General features: G+C 37.2%; 3 protein-coding genes across 3 annotated transcripts; all 3 read right to left on the minus strand.

Annotated features, from left to right (window-relative positions):
- Nucleotides 1–2,137: 2,137 nt before the first annotated feature.
- Nucleotides 2,138–2,958, minus strand: LOC136253884 (E3 ubiquitin-protein ligase TRIM71-like). Its single transcript, XM_066046543.1, has 2 exons — nucleotides 2,376–2,958; nucleotides 2,138–2,307 (listed from the first exon to the last, which is right to left on the minus strand). Exons 1-2 carry the CDS (start codon nucleotides 2,956–2,958, stop codon nucleotides 2,138–2,140), a joined length of 753 nt encoding a protein of 250 aa, XP_065902615.1.
- A 429-nt stretch (nucleotides 2,959–3,387) lies between these two features.
- LOC136253885 (transcription intermediary factor 1-alpha-like) lies at nucleotides 3,388–4,068 on the minus strand. The gene has a single exon (XM_066046544.1). The coding sequence runs from the start codon at nucleotides 4,066–4,068 to the stop codon at nucleotides 3,388–3,390; it is 681 nt and encodes a 226-aa protein (XP_065902616.1).
- A 9,335-nt stretch (nucleotides 4,069–13,403) lies between these two features.
- On the minus strand, nucleotides 13,404–14,475 carry LOC136253886 (E3 ubiquitin-protein ligase TRIM56-like). Its single transcript, XM_066046545.1, has 2 exons — nucleotides 13,696–14,475; nucleotides 13,404–13,649 (listed from the first exon to the last, which is right to left on the minus strand). Exons 1-2 carry the CDS (start codon nucleotides 14,473–14,475, stop codon nucleotides 13,404–13,406), a joined length of 1,026 nt encoding a protein of 341 aa, XP_065902617.1.

Genomic DNA, 14,475 nt, shown 5'->3' on the forward strand with positions numbered 1-14,475 from the left:
AATTTTAACCACTTGTAACTATAAGTATGTAAATGTTAGTGTATAGTTATTTTTTAATGTATGTTAGGCTATCAGTGTAGGTCACTGGTAGACCCTCAGAATTATTATTCTGTAAAGCATTATTATTATTATTATTACTGACTTAGAAAGGAAATGGGAGGAGGGAGCTATGCCCCCTTAGCCCTCCTCCTAAATCCGCCCCTGATACACGCATACATACTTCTCTATAAATGTACATGTACCACTTTCACACCTCAGGTCAAAGTGCATACATATTAATAGTTGCATGAGGGATTTGCCTGATATGCATACCAAAATCCTGCAAGGGCTGCACAGGGGCGGATCTAGGATTTATGAAAGGGGGGGAACTAACTCAAGGTACTAAATTCATATTTCTGCCTGTAGATATTTGTGTGCTGCCTTTAGATTATAGGTATGGCCTTCTAAAGCATTTTGTTAATAGAAAAGTTTGGGTGGGTACTGACAACCAAGCACATGATGCACCCTCTCACAATTGCACAACAATAGGTGCATGTTAGAATAATATTTTGAAAGTGGAAATTTTGAAATTTGAATGATGCGAGATTGAATCTGTGAACATTTTCAATGGAAATTGTGTACCTGAATTAAGTATTGCCATACATATTAACTACACAAGTAGATGAATCAAGCCTTGTAAACAGACCAATTAATGCACTTCATTGTATATATGTATAGGTGCAGGCAGATTTGGAAAAATTTCATAACAGAACCAACTATACTTTTCCAGTGAATGTTCTATTAGAGTAGTTAGCGATTGCTCTAATAGAGATCTCGATCTTGTATACCTCCAATGCTGATCCGGGTCCTTGTTACATAAACTTTAGCATAAATCCACTGATAGCTAATACCTTGGAAAGATGTTTATAAGGTGGTTTTATGAGTATTTGTATTATTAGTGATCATACAATTATAAGACAAAATTTCATTATAATCTTCAGCATATTGATCAAGTACAGCCTAAAAGTTAAGGGGGGGCAGCCCCCAAAGCTCCTCCCCTGGATCCGCCCCTGGGGCTTCAGGCATACAATTGGGGAAATCCAAACTCCAAAGTGCCCACTGTGATGTTACAGCTAATACTTATGTAAACAGGGTGGTACCACTATACCTCAAGGCTATGCTAGTTTTGATGAAAGTGGCTTGCAATTGCTCTTTTAAAGTACAACCACTTTTCCAGCTAGGATACATCTCATTGCAATAGCACACTGTGTGTATTAAGTTTTGAGGTATACATGACATTGATCACAATATGAAGGGATGGATTTTCCAAACCCCTTCTAGGTATTTGTCCCATTTCACTTTAGCCAAGGATTTCGTTTGCAATTGGGTTCCTTGGCTTGTGGTAAGCACTCCGTACAGGCTTTGCCTCTAGTGCCTAACTGGTAAAGCAGACAAAAACAACGGAGGATATAATTATTATGTTTACCAAGTCCCTTGCACAAGCCACAATCAATCACATGCTGTGAGCAAACACAATTGCTAGAGGAAGCTAGTCTATGAACATTTCTACTATGCCAACCTATATGGTGAATTACCCATGAGTCCATTTGTTAAGTTGGTGTTAGTTTTTTGTGTGGTTCCTATGAACCATTGCTAATTCAGTTTATATATTACACTTATAAACACTTTGGCTCAGGGTAGCTAATGGTTTATGTAACAGTAAATTTCCTCTGACTTTCAATTCAGGGTATGGGTGTATGTAGTGTGTCTCCTTGTACTAGAAGTATGGATGTGTGTGTAGCTATAGTGCCTCCTTGTCAGAAGAGTTTGGTCTCGCATCATGCATAGCATTAAAGCAAGTGTTATTAGCTCACACTGCACATGTAAATGCGAATGAAAACAGTTTATAGTTATATTTAAATATTTTCAGTGACACACTACCCGTGCCATCCACATAGTAAAAATATGATTTGGTCCAATGTTCAACATTAAAGATAACAGTACACTTCACTATGATGTCATGTACATGCTCACCCCACAATGCTATGAGTATATCTGTCTAATTACGCACTAAAATGATTCAAAATACGCAGACATAATAGATTTTTGCAACTCTTCAGAAAGAGTTGATCAAATATATAAATTAATTTATAACTCTCTAAAATATCTGAACCCTCTTGTTGTTATAGTCAGTAACATACACATCATTGTTGGGACTAATAGCAATTCCATATGGAGAAGAAAATTGACCTTCAGCAGAACCGTTGGACCCAAAGCTGTGTAAGAACACTCCATCTTTGTCAAAAACTGATACACAATTATTACCCTCTTCACTCACAAGGATTAAACCACTCAAATCAATGGTAAGTGCAGAGGGTTCCTCAAGTGACTATTACCAAACTTGTCCACATACGTGCCATCAAGTGTAAACCTGAAGATGCAATTGTTGTTTATATCAGCAACAAGTAATTGATCAATACTAGTCACTGCTATACCCCAGGGGTTACTAAGTTGTCCCAATCCAATAATGTGACTGAACTGACCATTGAGGTAAAACCCTGAGACACGATGATTGTCACTTTCAGCAACAAACACTTTATCATTGTGGACTACAATACCTACTGGATAGTTCAGTTGACCATTGGCAGATCCATATTGTCCAAACTGCAACAAGTATGCACCATTAACATCAAATTTCTGTACCCTGTTGTTGTTATCAGCCACATACAAGTGATTATTAGCATCAAATGATACTCCTCGTGGATTATTAAATTGACCATTATTAGCTCCACGTTGACCAAATTTTCTAATCAACCTGTCTTGACTGTCAAATATGTACACACAGTGGTTGCTACGGTCTGTCATTTCCCACACTCCATCCTTACCAAATGTAATATCCCATGGACTACCAATCTTGCCATCATCATTCACAATCTTCTTGGGCTTGTTGAAAGTTTTATAATCTCGGGGCTGAATCATAACAGTGTAGGAGCTTTCTTTAATATGATCCAGCAATCGACAACTTTACTCCTCCAAGTTGTTTGGCTACAAAAGATACAGAGTAGCTCCCATTGTTGTTATCCTTCATTTCTACAGGAACAACATCTCCCTTGCTTGATTGTACTTGCACAACAGCATGGCTACCTCCCATGGAACAACGTTCACCATTGCGATTCTTGGTGATGATGGTAAAATCAACTTTGCTTCCCACCATAATCGGTTGTGCAGGAATACCAGTAACTTCACAATTGTCTGGTATGGCAACATCAGCAAACAATTGGCCAAACAGGGGAAAAAACCACTTGTGCTTCTTTGAAGGAACAAACTCCATTGTGGGCAACTCAACTGGCTCAGTCTCCAACTTGCTGTAGGAAATAGTTAGTATCTTCACCTCATTTACAACTTGTTTCATGAACAATATATTAATGCTTCCTGGTCTGATCCATTCTTCACTGCATCATTCAGCTCCTTCACACTCAACAGTTGTGCTTCTGTGAAATCTATTTGTTCCAGCTGTAGTGAGATTGCCTTTTTCTTTTTTGTTGACAACTCTTGTAACTTGTTCTTTAGCTCTTCTCTTTGTTGTTGTAGTAGTTGGTGTAGTTCATCATAATACAAGTCAATCTGTTGATCAACTTCACTGGCCTGTGATGTAATCTTCTCCCCAGCAGCTACCACCTTCTGACGTGACATAGACAACTTGTTGATCATTTCCTCAACTTGTTCAATCATCTTCTCCATTTCCTTCCTGTGGTCATTCACCTCCAGATCATGGTTGGGGCATAACATGGATTTTGCTTTGAGTCGTATGTCAACTTGTTTCTTATCTGACTGCAATTCCATCAGCTCAGTAATGTTGTGGTTTTGATTCCCTTTCATCTTTTTGTGGAACTCATGGCAATGCTCACACAGGAAGGTGATGCAATCAAGACATAATGATTCTGCTTTCCCTTCATCAACGCACATGTCACATTTTGCTTCATCTTCTCCCTCAACTTTACGCTTCAAATCAACTTCATCTAGTAGACGATTAATGAAGAAATTGTTTGGTAATTCCTTCACACCTCCAGCAGGACACAATAGATTCATGCTGCAGTCTGTCATGCTGTGCTGTGCCCAGCATACATGTTAGAAAGGCTGTAAACAGGATATTAATTTTTGAAACAGTTGTGATGTGTGACTTTTCACAATATTGTGTAATAATTATAGCCATGCAATTTTAAGTCCTATTTTAATGGCTCTTTAGCTACATTATACAAGTATTGAAGTACTATTCAATGACTTGTTACCATCTATAGTTTGACATGCACTGCATAGCTATAGTTGTATAGTAAAGTGTGTGTGGCTATTCTGGAGTCTTCAGGAGACATTGAACACAGAGACAATGTTATTGCAGATACCTAACTGCGTTAGGATGTGTGACCACACTGTCCACACCATATATAGCTGCTTTGAACTTATGAATTGTTAATAGCTTGTTACTTGTATTATCTCTATATTTCGTTATAATTTAGCTACCTGTGCTTTGTATGTATATGTGTAGAATGCTGTATGCATGTAGAGGAACTGAGGGGGGAGTGTTTGCACATGTGTATGAGAGAATATCACAAGTGAAGTTCCAGCTAATGCTGTTTCACCATTGAATCCAAATCCTGCCACATAACATAAGTGTGAATATTGTTGTTGATGAGATATATATAATTGCTTCAAACTTAACATTTTAAATCATCTACGTTAGTACCTTGAAATTAGTACTGAAGTTTCATGGAAGTTAGTATCAGGATATTATCCTCTAGGGGTAAAAAATATTGTAATACACTGCAGGTTTGTAAACCTTGTGTGCTTTGCAAGCTTGTACATTAGTACAATAATGAAGTAGGATTGTCTTTCCAGCTAGGGCTGTGTGATAATAATGATGGCCTGCTCATTGTGACGCCTATGTCACAATCATGATAAAGATAATATTATTGCTTTACAACACCAGATGCAAGATTACAGAATTAAAATAGCTATGTACAAAATTAGTTGAGAGTCAGATGGTAACATATGTCGACTGCCCAAAAGGTCAGATGGCAACATGTTTTTGGGGTCAGAGAATGAATTTCCTATTATTGATAAGACAACAGTAAATATTCATTAACTATTGTATAGTAAAAGCAGGCAGATGATACTCTTGTGAGTAAGGTTACAATTAGAACAGCCACCACTATTGTTGAATAGAGCTGAAAGAGCTCAATTAACTGTGTGAAAACATTTCCAGATGCAATCCAAATTCTCCTTCCCTATCCTAGAAAAACATTTGCATGTAATTGTGCATGCTTTGCACACCTGATCACAACTATTACTTGGTCTGGCTTGTCATTTATAGTTTCCACTGGCCTTGAAATGTCACAAATGTGTGTGCCTGCTAATAGTGGCTATGTTTTTATATGTATGAATTGGTGAATAAATTAGTCATTAGTCTCTATTCCACCTCATAATAAAATTACTTATATGTGTGTGCTGTACTACATGATCTTGTATACCTCTCTTTCCACCACTCAGTTCCAGTTTATGTTGCCCTTATGTGTACTCGGTGGAATATCTCATCAACCAGAGCTTCCTATTACACTATCCCATCACTATGAACAACTGTACTATGAGCACGTTATATTGGAGGTCTTAACCAGCACTCCCAGTATAGATGGTTTGTATGTGTACGGCAGTACTAAACTGGAGCTAATTTTTTTGCTTTTTCTACATCAAAATTGATATTGGCATACACTATGTATGTGTTATAACAGATACACTGGAGGCTGTTTCCTCTGAATTAAGATAAACCCTCCATTGCATATAGACAACACATTTGGCCCCCCAAAAATCTTATAGTCATTGTTGTAGCAAACGTGGGCCAAAAACAATTATAGCAGAAAATGGTCCACAGCTACACTGTAGTTCACACGTCAGTATACAAGACGTTGTGTAGTGTTTGTAAAATGTCCATAAGATGTGAATAGTTAAACATTACCTCCTTGTTTCAAGGTTTTCAAATTCCTCTGTATGTGGCAGAAGCTAAGTCTTGGAGTTGGCTATACTACACAAAACTTAATCAATTGGCCATTCAGTTAGTATCTTAACTTATCACCCAAAATAATGTATATTACAATTGAGAGTTGATTATAATATGGAGGAAGTGTTGTTCACATTGCTGAAAAGTAGTCAAACAGTCAATTGAAATTCTGGTTTCACAGAGCATATACACACCTGTTAACAATTAAAATACTCTAATATAGAGCAGTCATTATTCAACCAGTACACTCACTTATTATTATATTTATTATTATATTGTTTAATTAGCAGAGCCCGCCTGGGGCATAAGTGCTAATGTACATTAAATTAAAAGTGATTGTATAATAATTGTTTGAAGCTGTCAATAGTTTGTTGGTTGATGATGTCTTGTGGTAGTCCATTCCATTCTGGTATTGTTCTTGGAAAAAATGAGTACTTATAATTGTCTATTGATGTATGATAGTGTAGGAATTTTTGTTCATGATTAGATCTTGTAATAGTGACAGGTGATAATGTTGGTAAGTAGCTGTTAGGTATTTCAGTTAGGTTGTGGATAATCTTGTATAATAGAGTTAATCTTGCACATTTTCTCCTTAATTGGAGTGGTGGCCATTCTAATGATGTTAGCATATCAGTTATACTATCTCGCATATTCCTTCTCCATGGTCGATTCAGGACAAATCTAGCTGCTCTATGTTGTATCATTTCTATTTTATTTATGTCCTTTAGGTGGTATGGGTCCCAAATTGCAGCAGCATATTCCAGCACAGGTAAGATAAATTGTTTATAGCTTAGTTCTTTAAGTGCACGTGAACAGTTTCTTAAGTTACGTTGTAAAAAACCGATTAGTCTTGTTGCATACATGGTTAACTTGTGGTCCCCAAGAAAGATGGTGATCTATTATTATTCCAAGGTAAGAATGCTGTTCAACAACTTTGAGGGGTCTGTTTGACATGTGATAAAGAAATGTTGTTTTATGGTGGTGTTTGGATAACTGAAGAATGCAACACTTGTCAACATTAAATTCATTTGCCATGTTTTAGCCCAAGTATTTAGTGTATTTAAGTCTTGTTGTAATAGCTGATGATCGTTAGGAGAATTTATTGGTCGATAGATAAGACAGTCATCAGCAAATAAACGAACAGTGCTCTGAATATTTGATATTAGATCATTAATATATAGTAGAAATAGTGTTGGTCCTAAAACTGTACCCTGAGGTACTCCAGATGTGACTTTACATGGGGATGAGTATGTGCCCTCAATGACTACTTGCTGTGATCTGTTGTGTAGAAAAGATGTAACCCACTGAAGTGTTTTCCCTCGTATTCCATAATAGTCTAATTTCTTCACAAGCCTGGCATGTGGAACTTTATCAAATGCCTTTGAGAAGTCCAGAATTCCAATGTCGACTTGTAACCTGTTATTTAATGCACGAGCAAAATCATCAATTGTTAGCAGGAGTTGTGATTCGCAAGAGCGTCTAGCTCTAAATCCGTACTGGTTGTTGCACAATATACTATTTGTTTCCAGGTGTTTCATAATCTGACTGACTAAAATATGTTCCAACGTTTTGCAGACAATTGATGTTAAGGACACCGGACGATAGTTAGATGGATCATATCTTTTGCCTTTTTTAAATAATGGAGTTACAAATGCAGACTTCCACTCCTGTGGTATATCGCCAGTAGTCAAAGATTGCTGAAATAGGTGTGTAAACATTGGTGTTAACTGATATGCAAGTCCTTAAGTATTCGAGCTGGAATGTTGTCTGGCCCCCCTGCTTTGTGTGGATCTGTCTGAGATAAGAGAGCAAAGACACCAGGTTCTGTGATGGTTATCTCTTCTATGGGTGGATGAACTGATTCTGGTAATGTAGGTAAGGAAGTTTGATCTTCTACTGTAAACATTGATTGAAATGTACCATTGAGAATTTCAGCTTTACTGCTTGGTGTAGTAACTATTCCATCAGGGGTTTGTAGTACACTAATTCCAGTGTGGTCACGGTTCTGAGTTTTAATGAAGTTCCAAAAGGGTTTGTTACCTTTCAGTTTACTTGAAGAATTAAGAATATTGGTAAGGTAGTTGTTATGTTGTAGTCGGATGGATCGGCGTGCTTGTTTTTGAATCTTCTTAAATTGCTCCCAATCAGTAGCCGTCCTGGTTCGCTTTGCTTTATTGTAAAATCTCTGCTTTTTCCTTATTAGTCTTTTAAGGCAAGGTGTCATCCATGGAAGTTTTTTCTGGCTAGAAATATATTTCATTGGTATGTAGGTGTCAACAGCTTGTAAGAGGTTTCCACGTATATAATTCCAGTTTTCTTCAACAGATCTCGAGTTGGTTTCATTTAGTCGTAAATAATCTGCAGAAATGCTGCTTACTTTGTCACGGAGAGAGACCCAGTCTGCTCTTTTAAAACAGTACATTTTCTTTCTAGGTTTGCTATTGCAAGGAATACAATTTAATAGATCAACAATTACTGCATTATGATCACTTAAGCCGAAAACAGTTCTAGATTGGCAAACATAGCTAGGATGTGATATAAAACATAGGTCTAAAATATTTTCTTCTCTAGTAGGATCGGTAACTATTTGCTCTAATAAAAAGTCTTGGGATAGCAAAATTAATGATTCTCTAAATGCTACTGGCAAATAAGATTCAGTTAAACAACCAGAAGACCAATCAATTCCTGGGGAGTTAAAATCACCCCCAAGAATGAGTACTGCATCAGGAAACATTTGTTGAACTTGTTGTATACATTCAGACAGTTCTTCCCAAATTGATATTGGAGAATGAGGAGGACAGTAGAAGGATCCTAAAATTATATCGGGATGGTTCTGTACATGTACTTGTGCCCACACTACTTCACATGGAGAATCTATTAACACTTGACTAGATGGAACATTTTTGTCGACTAATATGAACACTCCTCCACCATGACTGTTTCGGTCTTTCCTGTATTCATGATAGTCTTTTGGGAATACTTCTGAATTTGTAATTTCTTGATGCAAATGTGATTCTGTACCAATTAAGAAACGTATACTATGTAGAACTAAGAATGTTTCTAGTTCAGCATGCTTATTTGTTACGCTGCAAAAGTTAATAATTGCAAGATGTTGTAGCAAATTTTCGTTTGGACTACTGGTAGAATTTACAGGTGAACTACCACAGTTTATGCCTATAGTGTTGTGACTAGGGATTGATTCTGTAGGGGTAAAATCATCAGGACAATGATATCTTTTTTCAGAATTTAGTCATTGGGAATCAGTGGAAGTAGTGTCCATAGTTTGGGATGGCTCAGGCTGAGATGTATTTGTACTTGTAGCGTCAGAAGAAAGAGGAGCAAGCTGGCTGAGTTGGTTAAACTTTGAATTGGTGACTATGCCATGTGGCTGATTATTGACATAAATGTGAGCATTACGAATTTTGATAGATTTGCGAGAATAGCCTTGTTGGATAAGCTTCCATTTTTCTTTAAGTAGTAAGGATTCAGTGTTTCTCTCTTCAGAGGTCATATCAGGCTTGGCAAGTATAGGAGGAGAAAGCTTACTTCTATCATACAGGACAGCTTGAGCATCTAGTGCACGGAGAAACTGTACTAAAAGTGGTCTTGGGCGTTGCTGAGTTGGTTTGAATTTCCCTAGTCGGTGTAAATCTTTAATTGCTGAGCTTTCGATATTGGGTACAGCTGATAGGATGTTTTTAAGATCAGATTGTGATCTAGCAGGTTTAGATGTGTTTGGAGGACATTCTGCGATACCATAAAATACTACATTGCACTTCCTGTCGGATGACCTTTGCTGATTGATGAGGGGAGTTGTAGGTTGATTTGGGGGATCAGGCAATTGGTTACTAGGCAACATTGGCTGCTGGTGTATAGTTTTAGGATGGCTAGTCTGGTTCCCTTCTAGCTTGCTTATTTTGTCAGTTAGGGTCTTTATGGTCTCTTTTAAAGCACTGATTTCATTATATTGTTTGCTAAAGGTGCAGTATGTATGTTATCAAGAGTATAATGCATGTGTATGTATTTAGAAGGTTGGACACATGTTATAAGCCCTCTAAAACGTTGTTGAAGAAAGCAATACATATCATCATTTCAGTTTGTTTTTACAGGATACGTTTGTGACTAATTTAATGAAGTTACATGATGTTTACAAAACAAAACATTATATTGCCTTGAAGCTTACATGAAGTGCAATCTGAGCATTCAACAAGCCCCACTGTTCTTAGAGGCTGACGTGAAATACCAAATAAAACTACAATTCTGACCTCCTCTGATACTAGGTATTTGTGGGATACATAGTTATATAGATCTCAGTAGACGATGCAATAATTTTATGGCTTTATTGAAGTAGGCTCTACATAACTTTGACTGTTTCTGCAATGACAACTAGTATGTAATACATAAAGTCTATAATTATTTAAGACACACATACCTTTCATCAAGTTGAGATGCTTCTGGATATGTAAAAGTTTTGTGGTGGATGGAAAGTTTCATGGATTTCATAGATTACTCCTCAACTACAAAACTTTCTGTACATGAGCAAGGTATATAGCCATCATGCAAATGAATATAAATTATAGCTATGAAAATATTTAATTATATAAAGCTTTTCCTTCAAATTTGCTTATGAATAAGCCACCTTAAAACTTTAATTAATATGGTAATCTGTTCTGCTAGCTTATTATACTTTTTGTGGTAATGTTTCTACATAACTCTAGCTTTACTACTTGAAGGAGGCACCTAAACCTTCCACCAGGCACCAGTTCTTATCATCAGTATGTACTTATATTGTAGTAGGAAACCAGCTCCATGTATACATTGTGAACACCTTGTGACCATGTTGAAGTGCCCTTATTAGTGATGAGGTGTCCTGCATGATTTCAGGAGTCTAGCTAAATGTGTGTATACCAATGTAGGAACATGGACAAGTGCCATGAGTAATAATTATTTTTGTTGCTATCATAGTTATTATAATGTTATCCAATTCCCATACAGGTATCAGATGAACATGGGTAGTTTACAATGGGTGTGACCAGTGTAGCAGACACTACTAGGATAACACTGGCTGGGATCAGCTCAATATTTCTACATGATTACATCTGTGAATGTGTCGTGGATCACCAACATTTCCACACTGTAGTAGCTACATTGTGTTTTCTAACGGTGTAATTTCTTATCATTCTGGTATGTCTTGTATAAACTCTACAACAAATTCTTCCTTTTCACAAAATTAATCAAGTCTCTATCAAGGACAGGCAGATTTTGAGTTGTGACTCAGAATGCAACTTTCTTAGCTAGTCCCGTACACCTGTTTTGCCATTTTTCATACTGCCAATGATTTTGCTACCACATACAGCCATAAAGCAATTAGTGACTAGCCAATATAGTATAGCGGCATAGTGCAAAAATGGGCATTTCGTGCACAATTATGAAACTTTCCACACAAATGACACTCCTATTCTTTTTGATATAGTGCCTCTGCAGGTTTGACCTTTGGTGACCTTTACAGTCATTTTTACATTGAAAATTCACTATTTCTGTGTTTATTTGCCTGAGACATTATTTTACGCTGTTAAAACATGGTTTCAAATTAAAGATGTTTACCTAAGTAACAACTTGACTTTTATTTGAAGTGAATAGTTCATACCACTCCAAAGTTATGACCACTTTTTATTATTGACAAATTCCTGGAATTTACTTACCCTTGGGGCTTAAATTACCAATGAGCAGGTAGCCTTATGTAAATTCCATGGCCAATATAAATGGTCATAACTTTTGAGATGAAATCACCTATATTGACTTTAAATAAAAACCGGAGTTATTACTTTTTAAACAAGACCATAAATTTAGAACCATGTTTTAACTTTGCAAAATAATGCCTCAGGGAGAAAAAGGATGAATTTTCAATGCAAAGATGGCTGTAAAGGTAACCAAAGGTCAAATCTGTAATGGTACTATATTTAAAAATAAATGTCATAAGGAGTGCAATTAGTGCATAGGTCTACGTCAAATATGCCAACATAATAAAAGGCTGGAATTCTATGCCAGCATAATGCTAGCATATTAGGTGGATATTTCAAACTATGGAACTTAATTCCATGAAAATAGATTGATAGTACCTAATAGAGCAGTCAGTGGAAACCGCAGAACAATAGTAACATTTACGAGTGAGCTAGCATGCTCTCTGTATTCTTGCAAAATATTACTATTAACCTTAACATTACTAATTTCTTCTCAAGCATTCTATCATTAATTCCCAACAAAACAAACAATAATATTGTAATGTACTCCTAATAACAAAATGGCTAAAAAATCTGAACCCTTTTGTAATGGTCAGTAACATACACATCATTGTTGGGACTAACAGCTATCCCACACGGACAAGAAAATTGACCTTCAGCAACCATAGGACCCAAACCTGTGTACAAACACTCCATCTTTGTCAAAATCTGATACACAATGACTACGCTGTTCCCCCACAAGGATAAAACCATGGATATCAGTGGTAAGTGCATTAGCCCAGCTCAGGCCATCACCAAACTTGTCCGCATATGTGCCATCAAGTGTAAACCTGAAGATGCCACTGTTAAAATCAGCAACAAGTAATTGATCATTACTAGTCACTGCTACACCCCAGGGGTTACTAAGTTGTCCTGATCCAATAATGTGACTGAACTGAGCATTGAAGTGAAATACTGAGACACGATGATTGCTACCTTCAGCAACAAACACTTTATCATTGTGGACTACAATACCTATTGGATCATACAGTTGACCACTGCCAGATCCACAGTGTCCAAACTGCAGCATGTACTTCCCATTGACATCAAATTTCTGTACCCTCTTGTTATCACCATCAACCACATACAAGCGATTATTAGCATCAAATGATATTCCTCTTAGATTATAAAATTGACCATTGCCAGTTCAAAATTTTCTAATCAACCTGTCTTGACTGTCAAATATGTATACACAGTGGTTGCTAGAGTCTGTCATTGCCCACACTCCATCCTTACCAAATGCAATACCCCATGGTTTACCCACATCATTAACAATTTTCTTGGGCTTATCGACAGTTTTATAATCTCTGGGCTGCGCCATAACAGTGTAGGGGCTTCCTTTAATATGATTCCCTTCAATGGTAATTAACAAATTTACGCCTCCAACTTGTTTGGTTACAAAAGATGCAGAGTAGCTCCCATCATTGTTATCCTTCACTTCTACTGGAACAACATCTCCTCCTCTGCTTGTATAACAATATGGCTACCTCCCTTGCAGCAGCATCCATCACAGCGATGCTTGGTGATGATGGCAAAATCAAGTTTGCTAGCAACAAGTGGTTGAGCAGGAATGCCAGTAACTTTACAATTGTCTGCTATGATTCTGTCTTCATGTATTGGCCAAACTGTGGAAATGACTCTATGTAATTCTTTGAAGGAACAAACTTCATTGAGGGCAACTCAACTAGCTCAGTTTCCAACTTGCTGTAGGAAATAGTTAGTCTCTTCACATTAAATTGTTTCTTTATGAACAATGCTTCTTGGTCTGATCCATTCTTTACCACATCATTCAGCTCATTCACACTTAACAGTTGTGCTTCTATGAAACTTATTTGTTCCAGCTGTAGTGAGATTGCCCTTTTCTTTTCTGTTGACAACTCTTGTAACTTGTTCTTTAGCTCTTCTCTTCTCTTTGTTGTTGTAGTTGTCGGTGTAGTTCATCATAATACAAGTCAATCTGTTGATCAACTTCACTGGTCTGTGATGTAATTTTCTCCCCTTCTGACGTGACGTAAACAACTTGTTGATCATTTCCTCAACCAGTTCAATCATCTTCTCCATTTCCTTCCTGTGCTTGTTGGCCATCTTCTTCACAGAATTGTGTACATGTCCATTGTGCTCATTGGTAGTGCAGTAATGACACACTAGCTGGTCACATGTCTCACAGAAGAAATTCATCTCCAGATCATGGTCGGGACATAACATGGACTTTGCTTTGGGTCGGACATCAATTTGTTTCTTCTTTGACTGCAATTCAACCAGCTCAGTAATGTTGTGGTTTTGATTCCCTTTCATCTTTTTGTGGAACTCATGGCAATGTTCACACAGGAAGGTGATGCAATCAAGACATAATGATACTGCTTTTCCTTCATCAACACACATGTCACATTTTGCTTCATCGTCTCCCTCAACTTTACGCTTCAAATCAACTTCATCTAGTAGACGATTAATGAAGAAATTGTTTGGTAACTCCTTCACACCTCCTACAGGCACCTCACTCGTTTCTCTACACTCTGGGCAAATGATGTTAGAACCTCTCTGTAGTTTCTCCATACATCCTTCACAGTAGGAGTGATAACAAGGGAGGTATTTGGGTCTCTTGTACACTTCATAACACACTGGACAATTTAGGAGACCTGCTACCTTCTTCATTCGCTCTGCGGCCAT

This window comes from Dysidea avara, chromosome 4 (genome assembly GCF_963678975.1).
Source record: "Dysidea avara chromosome 4, odDysAvar1.4, whole genome shotgun sequence".
Taxonomy (NCBI): Eukaryota; Metazoa; Porifera; class Demospongiae; order Dictyoceratida; family Dysideidae; genus Dysidea; species Dysidea avara.

Excerpts from the sequence above, each read along its gene's own strand:
- LOC136253884 (XM_066046543.1), bottom strand. The coding sequence starts at position 2,958 with ATGATTCAGCCCCGAGATTATAAAACTTTCAACAAGCCCAAGAAGATT. Across the intron at positions 2,308-2,375 it reads CACGTATGTGGACAAGTTTG|AGGGTAATAATTGTGTATCA; the intron begins GTAATAGTCACT and ends TTGTGAGTGAAG.
- LOC136253885 (XM_066046544.1), bottom strand. The coding sequence starts at position 4,068 with ATGAATCTATTGTGTCCTGCTGGAGGTGTGAAGGAATTACCAAACAAT.
- LOC136253886 (XM_066046545.1), bottom strand. The coding sequence starts at position 14,475 with ATGGCCGCAGAGCGAATGAAGAAGGTAGCAGGTCTCCTAAATTGTCCA. Across the intron at positions 13,650-13,695 it reads AGAGAAGAGCTAAAGAACAA|CTGGAACAAATAAGTTTCAT; the intron begins GTTACAAGAGTT and ends ATCTCACTACAG.